At 38.0% G+C, this 22385-nt stretch overlaps 1 protein-coding gene across 3 annotated transcripts in view; it reads left to right on the forward strand.

Moving 5' to 3' along the window:
* Positions 1–22385, forward strand: part of CEMIP2 (cell migration inducing hyaluronidase 2) — a 75599-nt gene that overhangs the window by 47545 nt on the left and 5669 nt on the right. For all 3 annotated transcript variants that reach the window (XM_070480354.1, XM_070480353.1, XM_070480355.1), the window contains 7 exons: positions 691–846; positions 3327–3504; positions 5741–5956; positions 10129–10337; positions 14318–14500; positions 16789–17008; positions 20426–20524. In XM_070480354.1, coding sequence (XP_070336455.1) covers positions 691–846; positions 3327–3504; positions 5741–5956; positions 10129–10337; positions 14318–14500; positions 16789–17008; positions 20426–20524 — 1261 coding nt within the window. The remainder of the gene's footprint in view (positions 1–690; positions 847–3326; positions 3505–5740; positions 5957–10128; positions 10338–14317; positions 14501–16788; positions 17009–20425; positions 20525–22385) is intronic.

Consider the following 22385-nt stretch of genomic DNA (forward strand, 5'->3'; position numbering starts at 1 on the left):
AAGGTAAAATAACCTTGATTTTTTTTTTTTTTTGATAGCACAGGAATGCTGTATCATTTATTAACATTAAAAAAATAGCACTCACTTCTTGATGCCACTAGAGGGCCAAAAATACATTTTTATTGATTAATTGAATTCACACCAAAGTAGGAGGTTGCTCTGGCTGGAATTGCACAGAAGGGTAGGCCCATCGTATTTTTTGCTTAGAAGAAATCCCTTGAACTTTCGATTAAAGATCTTAAAAAGTAGGGGAATAAAGAGGAAGGGAGTAAAAGTTGGAAGCAAATTAAATATTTTCTTTCTTAAAAGTTGGTCTCCTTTCACAGTGGTCCTTAAGAACTGAACTTTTTATGTTACATATTTTCCCCCAGATAACAGTTACTCTCTTGCCCATCTTAAACATGTATGTCATCTCATTGTTGTGTTCAGAGCAAGTTTAGTCTCCTCATTTGCAATATTGTTGCTTGAGACTAAAATAATTAGTTGTTGCTGCTAAATTAAATCTCATTTGTTTGTCTAATTTGCAAACCACATATTAATTTATAAGAGGTATACTCACAATTTAGAGGCACCTTTTGATGACTCACTAATATGTATTTAAGAAGCTGCTGGCTATGTTGAAAACTTTTAGGTTTTTGAAGTTATAGCTTGCCTTTCTGTGTGATTAATGATTATTCTTATTTTTAACAGTGATGGAAGCTTCCCAAGTGATGAAGGTTCCAGCCAAGAGGTATCTGAATCTCTCTTTGTTGGGGAGAGCAGGAATTACGGCTTTCAGGGTGGTCAGAACAAGTATGTAGGCACTGGAGGGATAGACCTGAAGCCTCGGACATTACCTAGGAACAGGTGAGCATTGTTTTATCAGAGGAATGTTACCTTTAAACAGTAAATGAAGCTCTAACCCTTACAGAAGTTTCCATAATGATCCTGAATGGATTCCCACTGTGACAATTTTCCCACCATATTTACTATTATTAAAATGATTCATGTTATTATTGCTATTTCTATTGTATGTATTATCCTCTGGGATTCTGGAGCATTAACTATTAAACATTATATATAGATGTTGTTATCAGTTTTATGGGGCTTCCCTCAGTGGTGAAGAAGCCACCTGCAATGTGAGAGCCCTGGGTTTGATCCCTGGATCAGGAAGATCCCCTGAAGAAGGGAATAGCTACCCACTCCAGTATTCCTTCCTGGGAAATTCCATGGACAGAGAAGCCTGACCGGCTACAGTCCACGGGGTCACAAGAGTCGGACATGACGTAGCACCACCACATCAGTTTTATAACGAAGGAAACTATCCTGTTTATCCTTCTTGGATAAGGTCTTATGTAAGCTGGTAGTTTTTTTTTTTTTTTTTTCCCCTTTCTTGAGCCACAGAAAGTCACCAAACCATAAACTATGGACATCAAATCAGTTTTTCCTTAATATGGTGATGTTGGTTTTAAGGAATAGCCACTGGAAAAAAGAAATTACTTACTGAAAAGAGGCCTAGAAAATGAGTTGATAGATGCCAAAGCTAACTCAGAACCTAACTAGTTTTATAATAATGTTTCAGATGTTGAAAGGGTATGGGGTAGACTTTTGGCATGTTTTCTGTTAAAATAATCACAGTCATTAAAATAGTACTTAGCACTATAAGGATTCTTTAGAACTTTTGGGAAACTATTACCTAATTAATCTGTACCTCAGCTCTGAGACACAGTTTAGAGTTGTTGTCATTTTACTTGTAAGAAAACCAGGTAGAGAAAAATGAGTGTTCTAAAGTCCTTACATCAGAGCTAATGTCAGATTTCATTAAGCATCAGTCCCCTTAAAGCTATCCACTGTGTCTGGATATTGGGCTAGGACAGGTCAGCGGGGTAAGGCGATCAGACAGGTGACTTTGGGGGACAGGTGGTGAATATTGCCAAAGGGCTTAAGTAACTTCTAGCAAAGGGCAGCCTATCCTTGGCCTGTCTCCCCGGTGCTTATTCTTGGGAAATACTAAATGTCTTTACTACATGCTACACTATGTGTAGAACTTCTTTTAGTCAGACCGTGGAAGCCACTAGGAGAGGAACTTCATGGATTTTTAATAGTTAACATTTACTAAATGTTTGTTATGTATCAGGCCCTGTTCTGAATATTTTATTATTCACTTAATCCTTGTAAGCCTGGTGAGGTAGGTGTTGTCATCGTCCTGCTTTATAAATGAGCAACTTACTAAAAGTAGCTAATGTGGAACTCAAAACCTGTCAGTTTGGCTTCAGTGCTCTGCTCTTCGCAATTAAGGCAAAGCTGCCTCTTCTAATATGTAAATTAAAGGAAAAAAAAAAGCTGTATTAGTTGGGTAAGGGCTGCAGTAAAAGGGTGGGCAATTCAATTTCATTATTTTTATTTTACATTGGCCTCCAGTTTTATTTCAAAATACTGTTGCTTCTGTGCTAGGGAGGAATTTTTGAAACAAAGATTGCTGGTTGGTCAATGGGCCTAATTTTTATTTTACTGTATCTTTGCAGCCTTTTCTGTGGCAGAGGACCATTTTGTAATATATTCTTGGATACACAAAGATAGGCATAGATTTTTAACCAGATTATTTGACTTTCTTGCTAGTATATATGATTTTTTATTGTGAAACACTACCAAGTTGTAAACTAATTAGTTGCTATAGAAGTCCTCTGCAATGCCATTAAAAAACTTAATAGGGGAAAAACCTAAGAGATCCAGAATATTATGGGTTTTGTACATTAATTATGGTTAATAACATATGATTATTAAGTTAAGGAGCTTATGTTTGGACAGAAAGGAGTAAAATGAATAAAATGAATTTCTCAATCCAGCTATAGTAAGCCTTGCAGACTTGTACTTTTGTACTTTTAGGTATATCATTTCTCCTTATTATTGTCATTTAGGGACTTGAAAGGAGGTCTCTCTCATTAAGCACAGATTTATCTTCTTGTGCTAGAGATTTCAGAACTAAAGCTAAATGGTATGAGTTATCAAAGAAAAGATCTCAACGGAGTTGATTCAAGGAAGCAGAGTCACTTCTTGGAGAGGCCTTTGCTGTATCCAAAATAGCATGTCTGTCCTACTCAAGTCTATTACTATATCTTTCCTTTTCTCATGCTCTTATCTGAAATTACCCATTGTGTTTTTGTTTGCCTTTCTCACTGCACTATAGGTTTCATTAGATTGGAGATCTTGCTTCATTAGCACTATATCCTAGAATTGTACTTATTATATATGCGATATTTAACAGTATTTATCAAACAGATATGTAAGTGAAATGCTGTTAAACAGATGGGCCCATACGCATTAAACAAAATTTTGTATTTCAACAGGACATTTCCAATTAGAGGCTTTCAGATCTATGATGGGCCCATACATCTCACCAGGTGCACTTTCAAAAAATATGTGCCAACTTTAGATAGATATACCAGTGCTATTGGCTTCCTCATGAAGAATTCCTGGCAGATAACCCCCAGAAATAACATCTCCCTCGTGAGGTTTGGTCCACATGTAAGTACGTTCTTATGGTTCCTATACAGTGACTATGGTACCAAGTGGAGGGGTGGCATGTTTCCAGAGAAAGAAACACAAAGATAGGATTTGCACTGAGTTTTAGGATTGGGAGGTGAATTCTATGCAAGAGTAACTCCTGATTTCAGGTACTCTGTCCTGCTGAGTTTAGGGTGAGAACCGAAGTCCCATGTGACCTAGAGTATTTTTGATATTCTGGTGATATCCTCAAAGGGAAAATGACTTAATGTGATGATACAGTGGTGGGAATTGTAGAATTTCATAGGAATAAGAGGACGTATGATTTTGAGGAATTCACTATAATAATCCATAAAGAGATTTGGGTTTTACCTGGTATTTACTTTTCTGAGGTCTGTTCTTCAGGGGAGCTGGAGAACAAAAGATTGGGAAAGAAGAGAAATAGTGGGGTGATAGGAAACAAATGGGTTATTTCTGATATAAACTATTGGAATATTTCTATGAAGATTGCAAAAAAGACTTAGAAATAATTGTTTACAATACAGTAGGCCACAGAAATCATTTTCTCAGTAGTTTCACCAGTACCCTCCTTACCATCAATACATGGGCCAATCTGATTATATACCCCCAGCCTCTTCATCTTGCCACTTCTAAGATGACAGTGGTGTAGAGATTGAGTCTCAGACCATCTTGCTTTCTGCTTCCAGGCGCCACAATTGTAAAGTGACTCATAGTTTTGTCATTAATGTCCATAGGCAAACTCTGTGGTTCTTCAGTTTAAAAGAGAACTTAGGTTAGTTTACCAAAGTCTGTAACTGGTTTTTGTGAATAGCCGAGGCATGAAACAGAGGCACAGGTGCAAATTGATTGACTGGTTCTCTTCTAGACTGTATAACTCCAGGGGAAGAGAAAGAGCTACACTGTGGCCAGGGTTGCATGTAAACAGGGTGGGTCTTGGATTGCCTCTCCATTGTGGAGGTTGGCAGCTCACTTACAGCCTGTATGTTCTCTCCAGCCATAGAGTTTAGTGATCACTGACATGGTCATATTGGAAAAACAGTTTTTAGATGTTAAATTTGTTGCAGAGTTAGAGTTCTCGCAGCCTAAGAGAATCCGTGCTGTTTAAGGCCGGTGTTTCATCAGCCTGGAATTTTCTAATGTGCTGATGCTCTGGAACCATTTGTGAAGGGTATGTTCCGCAAATTTGTTCTTCCTAAAAAGATGGACAATATGTCCAAGACTTTAAGATTTAACCGTGGGAGGTATAAATGAAGAGAGAAAAGAGTCTAGAACTAAGAACTTAGAACAATTTGTCCCACACATCACTGACTTTCCATTGAGTTGCTTATCATTTAGATGTTCAGTTGCTTTTAACACTTGCCAGGGCAATGAGTGCATAAAAGCATTGTAAGGTGTATCTGCATGGTTTGAATAACATTAGCCTGGAGGGCTATAGTCTATAGGGTTGCAAAGAGTCAGACACAACTGAAGCAACTTAGCATGCACCCAGATTATAAATCATGTAACCTGTAGCCTGCTTTGTAGCTAGCTATGTACTATGTGTTTGATAAAGACATTGAATTGATGTTACCCAACATGAAAATTACTAAGCTGGACTTAGTCTTTGTTGAGTAGAGAAAAAAAAAAAACAGACACGTTTCAACAGGTTCTAATGAGTCCAGTGGTCAGGCAACCATACCAAGACAACGTTTATATAGTTTCAGTTTGGAACTGTACTTATTTTTTGGTGGCAGGAGTCATTCACAAGTTAACTAAAACATTTGAAATAAAATGAAATGATTAGCTCAGAAGATCGAACTTGTAATATATTTTAATTTAATTGAGGTATAATTTGCATACAGGGAGATGCAGAGATCTTGAGTGAAAAGTTTTTAAGTTTTAACAAATACATATGACTACATAGTTCCTCTTTCCACAACTATTCTGGTTTCTGTTACCATGAATCCATTTTATCTGGGGAACACGTAATCGTTTTTAAGTTGAAAAAAGGGAAAACATCAAAGATGAAGTTGAATGCTTACTGCCTGAACTAAGGCTTCAGGAAGTTTTTTTTCCCCATTCATGTCATAATTAATCAAAAATGTTGGTTGACAACTGTGCTGTGGCTCAGAACTGCATAGTCTTAAAGGAATTGTAATGAGTTGTAATTAGTATGAAGTTGGGTTCTTGTCGGGGACGCCGGGTAACATGGCTGGAGCCCTCACGGTAGGATGTTCTTGTTTTTCACCGCTCTCAGGTCTCTCTTAATGTATTCTTTGGAAAGCCTGGCCCGTGGTTTGAAGACTGTGAGCTCGATGGTGATAAGAACTCCATATTCCACGACATTGATGGCTCTGTGACAGGATACAGGGATGCTTATGTGGGAAGAATGGACAACTACCTGATCCGCCATCCAAGCTGTATAAACGTTACCAAATGGAATGCAGTGGTGTGCAGTGGGAGCTACGCCCAGGTAGGCCAGAATGCCTTGTGATACCTGATTTTCCCCCAGCTCCTGACAGCACTGTTTCTGTGAGGAGTACTTTTTAGGTCTTCGGGCTGATGGATACTTCTCAAAGCATGATTTTTTTTTAAAGCAGTAAAAAAAAAGAAAAATTTCATTAAAAATCATAGACTCATAGAATTTTATTTAAAGTTCCCCCACTACAAACCGATTTAAAAGTGGAAAAGGGAGCCCAAGAGAAGTAGGATTAATTTGCACTTGGTTAAATATGGCTGGAAGATGGCTGGGGTGAGAAACCACATTTCCTGAGTCTTCGGCCAGGTTTTCTGGCTGTGCTGTACAGCTGTGCCCCCTGAGAAGGCGTTTCATTCTTTGCTTGTAGGGTTACTGAGTGCTAAGTTGCTTCAGTTGTGTCCAACTCTTTGCAAGCCTGTGGACTGTAGCCTATCAGGCTCCTCTGTTCATGGGATTCTTCAGGAAAGAATATTGGAGTGGGTTGCCATTGTCTCCTCCAGGGGATCTTCCCAACCCAGGGATTGAACCCCTGTCTGTTAGAGCTCCTGTATTGGCAGGTGGGTTCTTTACCACAAGTGCTACCTGGGAATCCCTTCAGGGTTATTATCTCTATTTATTACTAAATTAGGGAATCTGACTTGTGAGGCAGAATGTCAGTAGGTTACATGGAAAGTAATATATTCTCAGAAACAGAGTTGAGAATTGGAAATGAGTGGACAAGGAAGGAATCCAAGGAAATTCTGCAAATCATTATATATCTATGAAAATATGAAGGAGATGCTATAGATTGGGAAACACTTCTTTGAAAACATTAAGCTAGTGTGCATTTATTAACTGATGTCAAGTATAAGAGGATGGAATACTTTGGGAGGTATTATGTTCAGAAAATAGAAGCTGGCACTAGACCACACGGCTTTGAATCCTGTTATTTTCTTAAATACGAGATGTGTCAGTTAATTAACTGCTCTGTGCCTCTGCACAGTGAGGGTAATATTAGATTCTTTCATGTGTGGCTGTTGTGAAGATAGAATGCGTGAGTACTGATAATGCATTTCACCCATGGCCTGGCACATAGTGAAGTGCTTGCTGCAATTAGTATTATTTGAAGAACAGGGCTCTAAGCTGCAAAGATGATTTTAAGAGTGATATTTTGGATGGATAGAAGATTGCAGAATGAAGGTACCAGTTGCCCAGAATTTTCAAGAGAGCAGGATTTTGTTTCCATATTTTAGATAATTACATGGTCATATTTAATAATAAATGTTGAGGGACATAAAAGAATAAAGGATAAGGATAACTGGGACATGAAGAGGAGAATTGGAGGAAGAGCATGGTATCCTCCAAGGCAGACTGGGCTCTGATAGCCTCAAAGGCAAGAAAGAAGCCTCCCTTGCTGATGTGCTGCTGAATTCTCTTATTTGCAGGATGGGTTTTTCCTGGGGAACGACCAGTTTGGTGATGGAGCATGTTTGCTGAACTCTGGCTACTTTACCCAGCAAGTGTGTTTGTGGCTCCTGCTTTTCAATTTCTTGAGCCTCTGGAGTCTTATGGTTTCTGCCATTTAATAAGCCTTCTGTAGTGGGAGCTTCTTGAAGCAGATTTCTTTATTACTCTTCAGACTTTGAATAATGATTGTTTAAGAATGCTATGATTCTTAAATTATATATAAAAAAAAACAGCTTCAAAAAGATTCTCATCAATAGACAAGACAAAGGGCTTAAGAGGGGTAAGGATTAGAGAGATTCTTCTGGCTTATATTTACACTGGGACGTGTGTGTAAAAAGTTAGATTTCTGAAATACCCAAGGCTCTGGCTGTCCTAGCATCTTGTTGGTCTTCTGGCTTATTTTAATGGAATACTAGCTTCTTTGTTGTGGGATTTCTCATCCCCATGGGAGCAAGAGGAATCATACTTGCCTGAGTTCCAGGAAAGACCAGGAAAGGATGGAGAATTAATTATAGTAAAAAATAAAGAAGAAAAGAATGTGGTTAAAAATGTGATTTATTTTTTCATTCATTTTATTCTTAACCAGAATTGCCCTCTGAAATTAAGTAGACTCATTAATGCCTAAGAAGATGTAGAAATTCAAGAATTAAAATAAAACAAAAATAAGAAGCTTTTAAATTCTTTAATAGCTACAGTTGTAGTTAAATTGCTAGCCATGTGTATTCAAAAGTACATGTATCTGTTTGTCTTTCTTAATGTGGTATGTACTCACTAATGAAGACTTTATATTTTATTTTAAATGTCTCTGTAATCTGGATTTTATATACTTGAGAATGTGAACCTGATACTTCTGTCTTACAAATCAAAGTAGTAATTCTATTTTTTTTTTTTTTTTTTGGTTGTTGTTTGTTTAATCTTGCCCATGAAGTTCTGGGAATGGTAAGATAGAAATTTTCTCCTGAGGATTTGAAATTTGGGCTGGGAGCCCAGATCTACAGCTATTTGTTGTTCCTTGGATGATATATAATACTGTACATTTTTAGCAAAAATTAGAAACAACTGGATCTCAAGATAGAATAATCATTATTTAGCTATTTGTAAATATTTTTAATGGCATGTCTGCTTTTTGCTGACCCAAGGATAAAGGTACTCAAGAAGAAAGGTGGTAGGTATCATAAGGAGCATGCTGTACTGTCCTGTGCTTACCGCTCAGTTGTGTCCGACTCTTTGTGACCCCATGGACTGTAGCCCACCAGGCACCTCTGTCCATGGGGATTCTCCAGGCAAGAGGAATGGAGCGGGTTGCCATGCCCTTCTCCAGGAGATCTTTCCAACCCAGGGATCGACCCTGGGTCTTCCACATTGCAGGCAGATTCTTTACCGACTGAGCCACCAGGGAAGCCCACGAATACTAGAGTGGGTAGTCTGTCCCTTCTCCAGGGGGTCTTCCCGACCCAGAAACTGAACCAGGGTCTCCTGCATTGCAGGCGAATTCTTTACCAGCTGAGCTACCAGGGAAGCCCTCATATGGAGCATATGCCACCTCAAATCCTTAGATTTAGAAGAAGGCAGGTTTTAGATATGTGTTTGGGGTGGGGTGTGTATTCTATTATACTTTATATGTAACCTTTATATAACCTCTTATTGGGTGGGCCAAAAAGTTCATTTGGGTTTTTCTGTTGCGATGTAATGAAAAAACCCTGAAAGAAGTTTTTGGTCAACCCAATGTAATGAAGTACAGGTCACATATAAACATTTAAATAAACAGTAGGTAAATATAATATATTAAACACATATATTTAAATGAAGACAATCAGTCTCAAACTATATATTTCCTATCTGTATTTTAATCTTTACATGGTGTAAGTAGGGACAAGTTGTATAGAAATAGTCAAACACAAATGAGAGTTCAGACTTTCTGGCTCAAAGAATTTATAATTAAGGAATCACTATGGACAAAACTGTGGAATAGAGAAAGAGAAAACAGAGAAGTTTGTGGATTAAACGCAGCATTCTGCAGATGTTTCGATACTTCTGGGGAATTCTGTTACAGGATGCTGACTTGTTTTAGGAAATTGTTCTGAGGTTTGTTCCTTGGAGAATGCATTTGGGGAAGATTTTGTTTTGGTGTAGCATGGGGCCCAAATGCCACTGGAATAAACTCAGGGCTTTCAAATTTGCCTCAGTTTAATATGTTTTTCCAGTTTTTGCAGAACACTTTATAACTGTTTTTTTTAATGGGTGAAAAATGACTTCTTGGGCTGATGCAGGTCATGGAAAATCGAAAGCCAAAGCTCTAAGATATTTTAAATTTCCACCTCTTATTTCAGAGGAAAACCTTTCAGATTTAACTAGAGGGTATCAGTTTTCACATTAATTTACTAATTTTTTATATGTGTGTACTTCAGGTTGAGGGATTTCTTTGACAAGCTATGTAAACCACAAAAGTTTTATATTCTGATGAATAAGCTGGCCTGTTGTGGAAGAGATGATGAAGATCTTGGCTAGCAGAACACATAGTCTGTTTTTACCATTTCAGTTTAAGTAGGCTTCATTGTAAGTGGAGCTTAGGATGAAGTTGGCTACTACTCATTTTTGTCTGGCACAGATCATAGAATCTCTCTTTTGAAAGTGGAGACACTTGACTTTTGCCAGAAATGTTTTTCTTAGCTATTTAAATTTTCATTCTCTTTTCTTTAATTCTTAATTATTTTTTGAAGGTCTATGTGCAGACATGGAGCACTCCGAATCTGACTATGACCATCACACGAGATGAGTATCCAGACTACCCTATGGTGCTCCGAGGAATTAACCAGAAGGCAGCTTTCTCGCAATACCAGCCCGTGATCATGCTGGAGAAGGGCTACACCATCCACTGGAATGGGCCAGCACCCAAGACTGCTTTTCTATACCTCATAAACTTCAACAAGTATGCTTCTGTTACTGTTATTTCAAATAGTTGAGCAAATAGTAATTTAGTAGAGAAAAATAATAACCTATCTCCTTTGTAGCAAGTAAAGAATGCCGTGTTGATGTACTCTGTTCCCCTTGTGGAAGGCTATATATGTTATATTGATGGAATTAAGGGATTGTATCCTTAGCTTGAATCCTCTCCTTTTAAAAGCATGTATTTTTCTCTATGGCCAAGGTATTATGTGCAGAAAGCCACTTAACAGTAGGATTTTTTTTTTTTTTTTTTTTTTTTTGCTGTGCCACGTGGCTTGTATGTGGAAATATGGGATCTTAGTTCCCCGGCCAGGGACCGAACCTGGGCCCTCAGCAGTGAGAGAGCCAATCTTAACCACTGGCCTGGCCGAGAATTCCCCAACAGTAGGTTTTAATACTGTATGCTGAATACTTTAATCCTCCATAGCTGGGATAGGAAGACATTTTTTTTTTTTTCCATTTATTTTTATTAGTTGGAGGCTAATTACTTTACATCATTACAGTAGTTTTTGTCATACATTGAAATGAATTAGCCATGGATTTACATGTATTCCCCATCCCGGTCCCCCCTCCCACCTCCCTCTCCACCCGATCCCTCTGGGTCTTCCCAGTGCGCCAGGCCCGAGCACTTGTCTCATGCACCCAACCTGGGCTGGTGATCTGTTTCATCCTAGATAATATACATGTCTCAATGCTGTTCTCTTGAAACATCCCACCCTCGCCTTCTCCCAGAGTCCACAAGTCTGTTCTATACATCTGAGTCTCTTTTTCTGTTTTGCATATAGGGTTGTCGTTACCATCTTTCTAAATTCCATATATATGTGTTAGTATACTGTAATGGTCTTTATCTTACTGGCTTACTTCGCTCTGTATAATGGGCTCCAGTTTCGTCCATCTCATTAGAACTGATTCAAATGAATTCTTTTTAATGGCTGAGTAATATTCCATGGTGTATATGTACCACAGCTTAGGAAGACATTTTTATCTGGTGTTCCAACTGAGCACTTGGTTACCTAGAAAGTAAAAAGGTTTTTGAGGCCAAGTTTAGACTTGACAGAAGAGAGGGGTATGATTGATTATTCATGTCAGCAGTGGGCACGGAGTGGAAAATTGTGGCATGAATGCCAGGTATTTTGCACCTCTGCCTGTATGTGAAGTCATCTTTCTGTTTCCTCTTGACTTCTCAATTGTCTGCTCTCATAATATTACTTTTAATCAAGACCTCTGTTTTTACATTAATTTACTTACATGTTTACTGTGTGCCAATTGATACAAGGATGACCGAGAGAAATACTTGTCCTTTAGGAGCTCACAGTATAGAGGTAGAACAAAATTTAAATAAATAAGCCAGTAGTGTTTTTTAATGGACGAAGGATACAAGCAATTATTCTGCATAAGGGAGCTGGGTCAGGCTGCACTGAGGAAGTGACAGTAAGTGATCATTTTGTTACAAAAGCAGCAGAGTCCAAAAAAGGTCTAGTTCTGCTCAAAGACTGATGTATTGATTGCCGTGGGAGCCTAGGTCAGGGAAGTGACAGAGATGAGACTAGAAACCAGAGCTGGGACTAGATATGTGCGGTGGTTAAACCATGGGACGGCATGAAACTGCTCAGATATGTCCCTGAAAAATTGAAATGGTTTGTTCACCTGATTGGTCATAAACCTTGACTTGTCAGAACTCTCTTAAAGTACTAACTGAAATGAACAGAGGTGGACATAGATCATATAGGAATTCGCCTCTAAGTAGGCCACTTTCAAGAATGGCTGAACATATGGTAGATGATCTTATTCTGAGATGTTAGGCCTCTGGCATATGCTCTAAACTGAACCATTACTGTTTTCCTGTAATACTTGTTGCTGTCAAAGGGCACCTTCACTTACTGAGTCAACCAAGTCAGAAAAAGAAAACAAACTCAGGACTCATCTTTGGCTCTTTCTTCTCTCTCGTTTCTCCATCCTATTAGTGGCCAAGCCCGGTTGGTCCTGTCTCCTTAATATTGTTCAAATGTCTTCACTCTTGCCACCCTCACTGCTTATGACTAAGTCATTATCATCTCACCTAGATCCCTGCAGCAGCTTCCTACTCGGTCTTCCCACCTCCCCCGACTTCCAGTCCTTGGCCCACATTGTGTCCAGGGTGTAGTCCACTTTAAAAGTCAGTCTGATCATATCACTCCCGTCTATGAGTGATCTAGAAGTCAATGAAAGAACAAACAATTGTCAGAGAGGGTGGGGGAGACATGCCAAAGAGTGATCAGCAGTCCAAAAAGTTATAGCTGGTAGGTTGTGAACCTGAGGGTGAGATATTACAGTCAAAAGGTAAACAGTGTTCTGTACTTACCAGGCATAATTTTTTGAATAAATACTGAGCAAGTAAAAAACATTTTAAAGTGAAAAAAGAGCTGAGTCAGAAGTTTCAAAACTCCATATGGGCTTGAAATTCAGTCAGACTTTCCTTGTTTAATCATCTAAAAGTTTGTAAAAATTGTATCATGGGCAGAGGCAAGAGGAGGGGATGGTAAGTTTTTTTCCCCATGTTTAAGATAATTATAGAGAGATCATGGATTTTGTCATAGTAGCACTTTTGAAAATAACAGTTAAAAAAAAAAAGAAAATAACAGTTTAAAAGTTATAAATCTATACTTATTGCACAAACTAAGAAAATGCAGAAAAACAAAGAGAAAATTACAATAACCTATAATTCTTCTAATCAAAGTAAGGCATTGTAAATGTGTATAGGGTTCTGGTCTCTCTCCACCCTCAAAGGTTCTCTGAGCATATCTTATACCAAAATGTATTTAACTATTCCATTCCCCCATGAATGTTTAGATTGTTTTTCTCCTGTCCCTCCTCCCATTTTGGTATTACAAATGATACTGAATAGAATACTTTTCTTATTTATTTTTGGTCTGTGTTTCTAATTCTTTAGTGGGATTACTGGATGAAATTTGTGTGAACAGTTTTAAACCCTCATTACGTATTGTTTTAAAATTCTTTAGAATGATTAAAAAGTTCCGGAAATGAAGAGTGGTGATGGTTGTACAACCTTGTGAATGTATGTAATGCCACTGAACTGTAAAGTTAAAAATGTCTAACATGGCAGATTTTGTATTTTACCACAATTTAAAGAAAATCAGAAAAAAGCAAATGATAAAAAAGGGAGAAATATTTTTAATGGTTTTTGAAGAGTATTAATTTTATATCCAAGAACATTAGGTAAGAAAAAACACTATTGCAATTTGGTAATATTATCAAAGACTTTAAAAATGCATATACCTTTATCTCTAGCAATTTTAGGTCTTCCCCGGTGGCTCAGGGGGAAAGAATCTGCCTGCCAAGACGGAAATGTGGGTTTGATCCCTGGGTTGGGAAGATCCTCTGGAGAAGGAAATGGCAACCCACTCCAGTATTCTTGCCTGCAAAATCCCACGGACTGAGGAGCTTGGTGGGTCACGGATACAACTTAGTGACTGAACAACAACAGCAGCAACTGGCAATTTTCCACTAGGAATTTATCCTAGTGTTATTATAAAAGATAAAGATATATTTATGAATAAAAAAATCCTTTGGAAAACTTTTAGCAGTGTACATTTCCACAATCAGGCTATTAGTGTTTATTCCATCTTAGTGTACCCATTCCCAACAGTCTCATTTAATTTTATTATCTGCTTACAGTATCTGGTACATTTTATCCAATGTCTGTTCACATTCTTTGAAGTCTTGTTGCAAACAAGATTTTTGTAAGTCATATCATTGTTGTAAATATGCGATGAGAGAAATCTGGGTAACATGGAAAAGTGGATAACTTAAATGTGTTAGGGTTCAGGACTTTGATTGTTTGTGGCTCCCTACACAGTAGAAATTTAAGGAGGAGAAGATCATGGCTAAAATTTACATTTGCTGTAATACTCAAAAGATGTTGGCTAAATGTGGACTTGTGTTTTTATTGTCTCTCATTTGTAGGAATGACTGGATTCGAGTTGGTCTCTGCTATCCATCAAACACAAGTTTTCAGGTTACCTTTGGCTTTTTACAGCGGCATAATGGCTCGTTATCCAAAATGGAGGAGTATGAGCCTGTGCATTCGTTGGAGGAATTGCAGAAGAAGCAGGCTGAGAGGAAATTCTATTTTGACTCCAGCACCGGGTAATTCAGGGCAACCAGTGAACGAACATTTTTGCTGTTTTTCCTTAATGGTGAAATTACTAGTTGTTCAGTGTAACTAAGAATAGGCTGTGTGATGTGACGGCTAGTTAGAAAAGCAGCTGATGTGGGTAATTCTCTGCTCATCACCATTAGAGGTTTAAGGAGAACTAGAATGACTCATAATTACAGTTGGCAGTAGGAATCGAGTGAGATGTTTGCCGTATACCTATTAAGGCAATTTAGAGAGAGAAATTTTCCTTGTCAATAAAGAACCAGTAGGCCCAATTGAAAATTAAAATAATGTTTTCCATAACAACTCTAAAGATGATTATTTCCTTATGATATAGTTCATATTTTAATGAAAGCTCATTTTTCTGTTCCTTTAAGGCTATCTCTCAAGTTGACCTTGGGTTTAAAAAAAAAAAAAAAACAATAAAAAACACTGTGTAACCATGGCATATTTGCTTTCAACTTTCTCTAGGCTGCATCTTTCCACTTTTTAATTCTAATCCTGTTCACCTGGGGTCCTGTTGGCTTTGTCTGCTTTTATCCAGTTACAGTCTCTCAGCCTTTGGGTTATGGTAGGCTTGATCTCCTGTACTCTTCCAGAAAGTAGCATGCTCCTCCAATATCCATTCTTTAAGCTGACATTTCTATTCCACGCCATTGTCTAGGTACTATAAAGATACTCATGTAAATAAGATGCATTTCTTCTGCAAATTCACTGTCCATTGAAGGATGTGGGCATGTAAAGCAAGTAATTAAAGGGTGAAAGGTTTAAATGCTGTAAGTCCTATAGTAAATGCTGTAAGTGCCTTTTGAGATAATCCTTGAGTTCAGCCTTAGGTGGTCAGTGACAACCCACGAGGGTGACGCTGGGGCTAACTCTTGAGGAGTGAGTAGGAGGAGACGAGTAAGTGTTCCAAGAACAGTGTGGATAAATGCATGGAGGCATGAAAAACATGGCATGGCATGTTTGGGGAAAGACAACATTTTGGACTAAAGAGAAGGGTGGCAGGACTGACTGTGGGGAAATGAGGTTGGTCACTTGATTTTCTTGTTAGCCTTTGGGTAAGAAGCAACTCATTTGCCCTCCAGGGCTGGTGCAGCAGCCAGTGTGATTAGCTTCTGATTAACCTGTAAAAACCTAGTTGGACTTTTATTCTATAGATGACAGAACAGCCACATTCCCAGTTGATTTTCTGCAAAAATAAATGTAAGGCCCAAATTTTTAAGGACAGTCTGGTGATCACAAATTAATGATTGATATGCACAATGACAGGAAATATTGCTTCATCTGGGTATTTCTAGAACCTTCCAGCCTTCGAGGTTCAAATTCTTTTTACTTCTGTTCATTTTGATGATTTTAATTATATATCAAAAGGCACCTGCCTAATTAGATCCCTGTCATTCCTTATGTATATGTTAAAATTACTAGATGTTGAAACAGTGGCTGATTTTCACCTCATAATCTCAACTTTGTATTGTTTGTTGACCTCATTTTATTTTATTTTTATTTATTTATTTTTTGACCTCATTTTAAAATGTGAACTAGTGAACTCCAGTAATCAATCACAGTTGATCAAGTCATTTTTGGAATCTTGACTTCCTTTGGTTTAGAAGGCCTAGGTTTGCTGACAAGACATTGGACTGCTGCCTGGAAGTTGCTTTTCCATTCATTTTGGAGGAGAATTCAGAATGGGTGGGACTGATCATTTTACTTGATTTTGGCCAAAGTATAGACAGAAGGACTCCAGGCCCATCTGCTCTTAGTATACATCGCAGGAATTGATTTGAGACTATATCTTGGCCTTAAACAAACAAGTCTCAAAGTTGCTGTTTTTATTATTCCAGTTTTGTGCATTAAAACAAAATAATGTATAAACTAAAAGAAAAAGAAAGAAAGAATAAACCACCTTAATTTACCAAATCCTAAACTCAACGTAAGTATTAAGTTTTCCAAGGAGTTTTTGAGCCAAGCCAAATTCCATCTTCCCAAATTACCTATTGAGGTTATTCAAACCAGAAATTTACTTTGATACTGTCCTTAATGACTGAATCAGATTTTCATGATATTTTCTAAAGTGGTATTGTGTTTGACTTAGAACCCTATGAGGACAGAAAGGAAAGAGAAACAACTTTATTACTTTTATAAGTTATTTTTCTTTTAAGAAAAAAATTACTTTATTGGAGGAATATCCCCGCTGGCCGTGAGTTAATTTGAGAAACTTTTGTAAGTTTTTGAAAGTCAAAATCTAATACCCTTTGGACTGGTCTGTTTTGTGCAGGTTGCTGTTTCTGTATCTTAAAGCCAAAAGCCACAGGGATGGTCACAGTTACTGTTCATCTCAGGGATGTGAACGAGTCAAGATCCAGGCAGCAACAGACTCAAAAGACATCAGTAACTGCATGGCCAAAGCGTATCCCCAGTATTACAGAAAGCCATCAGCCCTCAGGTCGATGCCATCCATGCTCAAGGGACTCTGTCAAGGCTGTGGAACCCATCAGGTAAAACAAGGAATAAAAGTGAGCTTTGGTCCAAGAGAAAAAGTCAAAAGGTTCTGTGCAGTCAGCACATTTTTTTTTCTCCCTGAAACATCTGTGCTGCCCATTTATTTTATTTTTTTAAGTTTATTTTTAATTGGAGGATAATTGTTCTACAATTGGTTTCTGCCATACATCGGCGTGAATCAGCCACAGGTATACACATGTCTCCTCCTTCCTGGGCCTCCCTGCCACCTTCCACCCCATTCTCATCCCTCTAGGTTGTCACAGAGCACCTGATTTGAGTTACCTACATTGTGTAGCAAATTCCCACTGGCTATCTAATGTATGGTAATTTATGTTGCCATCCTACTGTCTATTTGTCCTCCTCCCCCCACAGTGTCCACAAATCTGTCTTCTATGTCTGCATCTCTGTTGTTGTCTGCAGATGGATTCATCAATACCATCTTTCCAGATTCCATATATATGCGTTAATATACAATATTTGTTTTTCTCTTTCTGACTTCATTCTGTATAATGGGCTGTAGAACTGACTCAAATGCATTCCTTTTTATGACTAATATTCCATTGTGTATATGTACCACAGCTTCTTTATCCATTCATGTCAATGGACATGTAGGCTGCTTCCATGTCCTAGTTACTGTAAATAGTGCTGCAATGAACATTGTGGTACATGTGTCTTTTTCAGTTATGGTTTCCTCAGGGTATATGCCCAGTAGCGGAATTGTTGGGTCATGTGGTAGTTTTATTTCTAGTTTTGTAAGGAACCTGCATACTGTTCTTCATAGTGGCTGTATCAGTTTACATTCTCACCAGCAGTGCCAGCACCAGAGCTTCCTTCCCGCCTGCAATGCGGGAGACCTGGGTTTGATCCTTGGATAGGGAAGATCCCCTGGAGGAGGGCATGGCAACCCACTCCAGTCTTCTTGCCTGGAGAATCCCCATGGACAGAGAAGCCTGGCGGGCTACAGTCCATGGGGTTGCAAAGAGTCGGACACGACTGAGTGACTAAGCGCAGCACAATAATGCAAGAGGACTCCCTTTTTTCCACACCCTCTCCAGCATTTATTGTTTGTAAATTTTTTGATGATGTTTGCTGCCAGTTTATAAATATTGAATAGTTTCTTCTGAATTTTGGCCCACTCTAGAATTTGGTCATCATAAGAAGCAAACCAGTCCAAATTTATAATAAAGTCAAACAAAATTTATTTAAACATCAGTTTGCCCTGGGTCATTGTCGATTTATTGGTTGTCATCTTTTCTTTCTCAGCTGTGATTCCATTACATTATCACTATTATGTATACATGTCAGTGATGTGGAAATATAATCTGTTTTCTTGGCAGTGTGAAATTTGTCTTCAGAAAAGGCACTCATGAAAATTGTTTCCTTTAAGATGAAAAACCATTAATTTGAAGCAAATGCTATTATGTTTACCTATAATTAAAAGTACAAACTGACTTTGGCTAGAAGTGAAATGCTTCCTGTGACATATTCGTAATGAGACAGTCTTCTAGATCTTGAGAAAACATGGCAGTGGAAGTGGATCCAAAGTATAAGCTAAAATCAGGCATGGAAAATCCCATAGGAAGTCACACTGATTCCAGGAGAAAAAGAAGTACCGAATCAATATTGCCCTAATTAATATTTAACCTGTATATAAACAAATATGGGTCAAGAGGAATGGTTCTCAACTTGTGGTCCCCAGACCAGCAACATCAGCTTCATCTGGGAACTGGTGAAAAAATCCTAACTCTTGGGTCCCAACCAGTCCTATCCAATCAGAAACTTCAGGAGTGGGGCTTATAGTCTTTGCTTCAACAGGCCCTATAGGTGATTCTGATAAATGTTCACATTTTAGTTTCACGGGCCTGGAGGATTTTTTAAAAAAGTTCTTACTGCCACAGAAATGCATACTGTAATAAGATTGAGAAAACCTCTAAATATTTCTTTTTTATTTCTTATTTCTAATTTTTCTTGTTTCTGTCCATTGGTGGCAGTAAGAACAGGGAAAGGAAGGGGGATTTATGCTTCCTGTTGTGATATATGATGATTATTTTTCTGATGACAACTCACTATCACAGTCTTGGTCTCTTATACCCGTGAGTCACCTCACTACTCCAGTTCAACTAAACTAACCAACAGACCAAAAAATAAACCAGGTACATAAATAAGCTTATATGAATCTTTGCCTGTCCTATGTAATGTTTTGACTGTTAAAGTGAAATTGTCAGATAATCTTTGTGGAGAAGTAAATTTTCCAGCCTAATTCTCAAGTTGAATTTGTTAAGAAAGTCCTTCGTTACTGAGAAGACTTCAAATAATTTATACTTATTATAAGAAATACTAGAATTTGCAAAGATGATTTAATCATCTTCAAAACTATTCTAGGCCTGTCTTGTTAAGTGGTTCCATGTATTGGTGTTTAGCATTCTCTAATTCACTTGAAACAAATATTCAGCTTCTGGATGCTTAACATCATGATTATCTGCTCTTACCATGATTATTGGTTCTTGTTGGCATTGAATTATAAGAATAATATATATATATACATATATATATTTTTTTTTTTTTTTTTTCTTTGACCACACCACATGGCTTGTGGGATCTTAGTTCCCTGACTAGGAATTGAACTCAGTCCTTGGTAGTAAAAGTGCTAAGTCCTACCCACTGGACTTCCAGGGAATTCTTCAGTACAAATACTTTCAAGTGTTAAATTGTGTGAAGAGTTGAGTGTTTTTGATTGAGAAGATAGCCTTTAGGGAGGAGGTAGATGGTGGGATTTTGAGGGTGGAAGTGGTTTGAAGTAGAAGGGAAAATGGAAGGGTGTTCTTGGGGAAGGAACAGCATCTGAAAAGGCAAGTGGCAGAAGAGTGGGAAACTGAGGGAACTGCCCTGCATGTTGAATGTGGATAGAATAGTGGGAAATAGAATAGAATAGTGGCTCTATTTGTGGAACATTTTGCAGGTCAGATAGAGTAATTTAAATAAAATTGGTGGTGTACAAGGCCCCTAAAAGTTTTTAAACAGAGTCATCCTTGTCATCTACACTTCTTTCCTCAGTTCTGGAGTGACTGAATCACAGTTGAGGATAAAATAGCCTTCGAAAAGATTTGTGACTTCTTTGCATGAAATGTTTACAAAGATTTAGATATAAAACATATTAATATAGTCATTTAGAGAGCTGATCTTATTAACAAGATTGCAATGACTTGAAACTGGGATTGCTCTAGAAAATGAGGAATGTACTATTTTCCTATTAAAGCTTATATCAAAAAATAAAATTCCGGGTCATGAAATATGTACAGAAAGTTCAGAGAAAAAAAACAAAAAAACCATTCACTGGCTTTGATATAGTTGAGTTTATTTTGAAGGGTCTTTTTGGAAGGTTGACATAGATATGGAACTTCTTCCCCATGTAGGCGGTGTTTACAAGTGATCCTCATACAAACTACCTCCCTGTGCAGTTCCGGTCACCCAGTCAAGCAGAGACTCAGCGTGGAGACGTGTCTGTTATTTCTGTGAGTACCATCTGCTGTGTACACTGCCTCAGCTTCTCACTTTTTCATTCTATCCTGGTAACATGAATTATCTCTGACAACATTCACTTGTTTCTAGTCACATTTTTATTATTGGTAGTGAGCTATACAACAGAGGCATAAATACTCCTAAACATATGTATTTTTAAATAAATGAAATTTATTGAAAATTTTTTTCTCAGTTAAGTTTATTGATTACTTTTAGGCAAATGTTAAAATTATTCAGGTGACCCAGATTCCTTTTCTATAGGAGAAAGGTATTTTTGGTTTAAAAAATTGTCATTGGTAATCAATATGTAGACAATTGTGTTTAACCTCAGTTTTTGAAACTTAAAAGAAGCTCCCCAGTTATTTGCTTAAAATATGGAAGGTGAAAGTTTTAAAATCTCCTCAGCCTCTTGTTTTGAGATAGCTTGGCTCCCAGTTTTTCAGATGAGGAAAGTGACAATGCAAAGTGTTAGTTGTCTTTAAGTAGGTTAATGGAAGTATAAGCATTAGCCTGAGTGTCAATATTGGAATTTGGCCTAAGAGCCAAGTTCACCAGCAAGGTTAATCAGCTCTAGGAGTGAAAGTGAAAGTCACTCAGTCGTATCCGACTCTTCGGGACCCCATGGACTATACAGTCCATGGAATTCTCCAGAATCTTCCCAATCCAGGGATCGAACCCAGGTCTCCCGCATTGCAGGCAGATTCTTTACCAGCTGAGCCACCAGGGGAGCCCAAGAATACTGGAGTGGGTAGCCTATCCCTTCTCCAACAGATCTTCGCAACCCAGGAATTGAAACAGTGTCTCCTTCATTGTAGGCGGATTCTTTACCAACTGAGCTATCAGGGAAGCCTACTGTTGGCATGTGGCCTGTCCAAAACTGAGTTGACCGGAGTGCATCTATATAAAGGGCTCTTTGGGTAGGAGGTATCTAGCCAACTGATGCCCATCCAGGGCCACATCTCATGTGGTCTCTTTGGGAGCTTTTTTTTTATTTAAGTGGTGGACAACACATTTACAAATTCACATATATGTGAACAAACTTAAATCTTTTTTTTTTCCCTCTCTCAATGTCTTTCATTGTGTTAAAGTACACATAACATAAAATTCACCATCCTAACCATTTTTAAGTATATAATTCAGTGGTATGAAATACATTCATAATATTGTGTGGCCATCACTATTATCCACCTCCAGAACTTAACTCTGAATTAAGAATTTTTTAATAATTCTGAATTAAAAATATGCCTACGTAAGGTGGGGAGGGAATGCAAAATTACTAATCAACAGGCATAAAGTTTCAGTTGAGTAAAATACATAAACTCTCAAAATCTGCTTTAGAGCATTTTCCCTGTAATCAGTAATAATATATTGTTTACTTAAAATGTTTAAGAGGATGGATTTCATGTTAGTGTTCTTACCACAATTAGAAAGAAAGGAAGGAAGGAAGGAAAAGAAAGACCCCTACTTAAATATAACTCCAAGGTTTCTCACATATATATACCTATTGCTCTGTGTTAGCATGTTTTCATTTTGTAGTATGTTCATGATGTAGTTTTATTGGTAGGAAGTTTGTTAGCTCAACATCTCAATGAAGTCAGCAGTGTGAGGAACCCATCCCAGCCTCCTTGTGTGGGATCTGGTAGGTGTCAGTTGCAAAGGGATGCAATTGGGTGCTGAGTCTCTGCTCTACTAGCTTACTAGGTAATTAAACAAGATATTGTATTGCCCAGACAATCTCAGATAGGGGATTCCTCTGGGTCTGCAGACATTGTTTGACTCCATTGCTGGAGTCACTGTGTGCCTGGGGCCGTAAAAAGGGTCACAGAGGACTGTGTTTTGTCATGTTTACCTCTA

The sequence above is a fragment of the Odocoileus virginianus genome, chromosome 18 (genome assembly GCF_023699985.2).
Source record: "Odocoileus virginianus isolate 20LAN1187 ecotype Illinois chromosome 18, Ovbor_1.2, whole genome shotgun sequence".
Taxonomy (NCBI): Eukaryota; Metazoa; Chordata; class Mammalia; order Artiodactyla; family Cervidae; genus Odocoileus; species Odocoileus virginianus.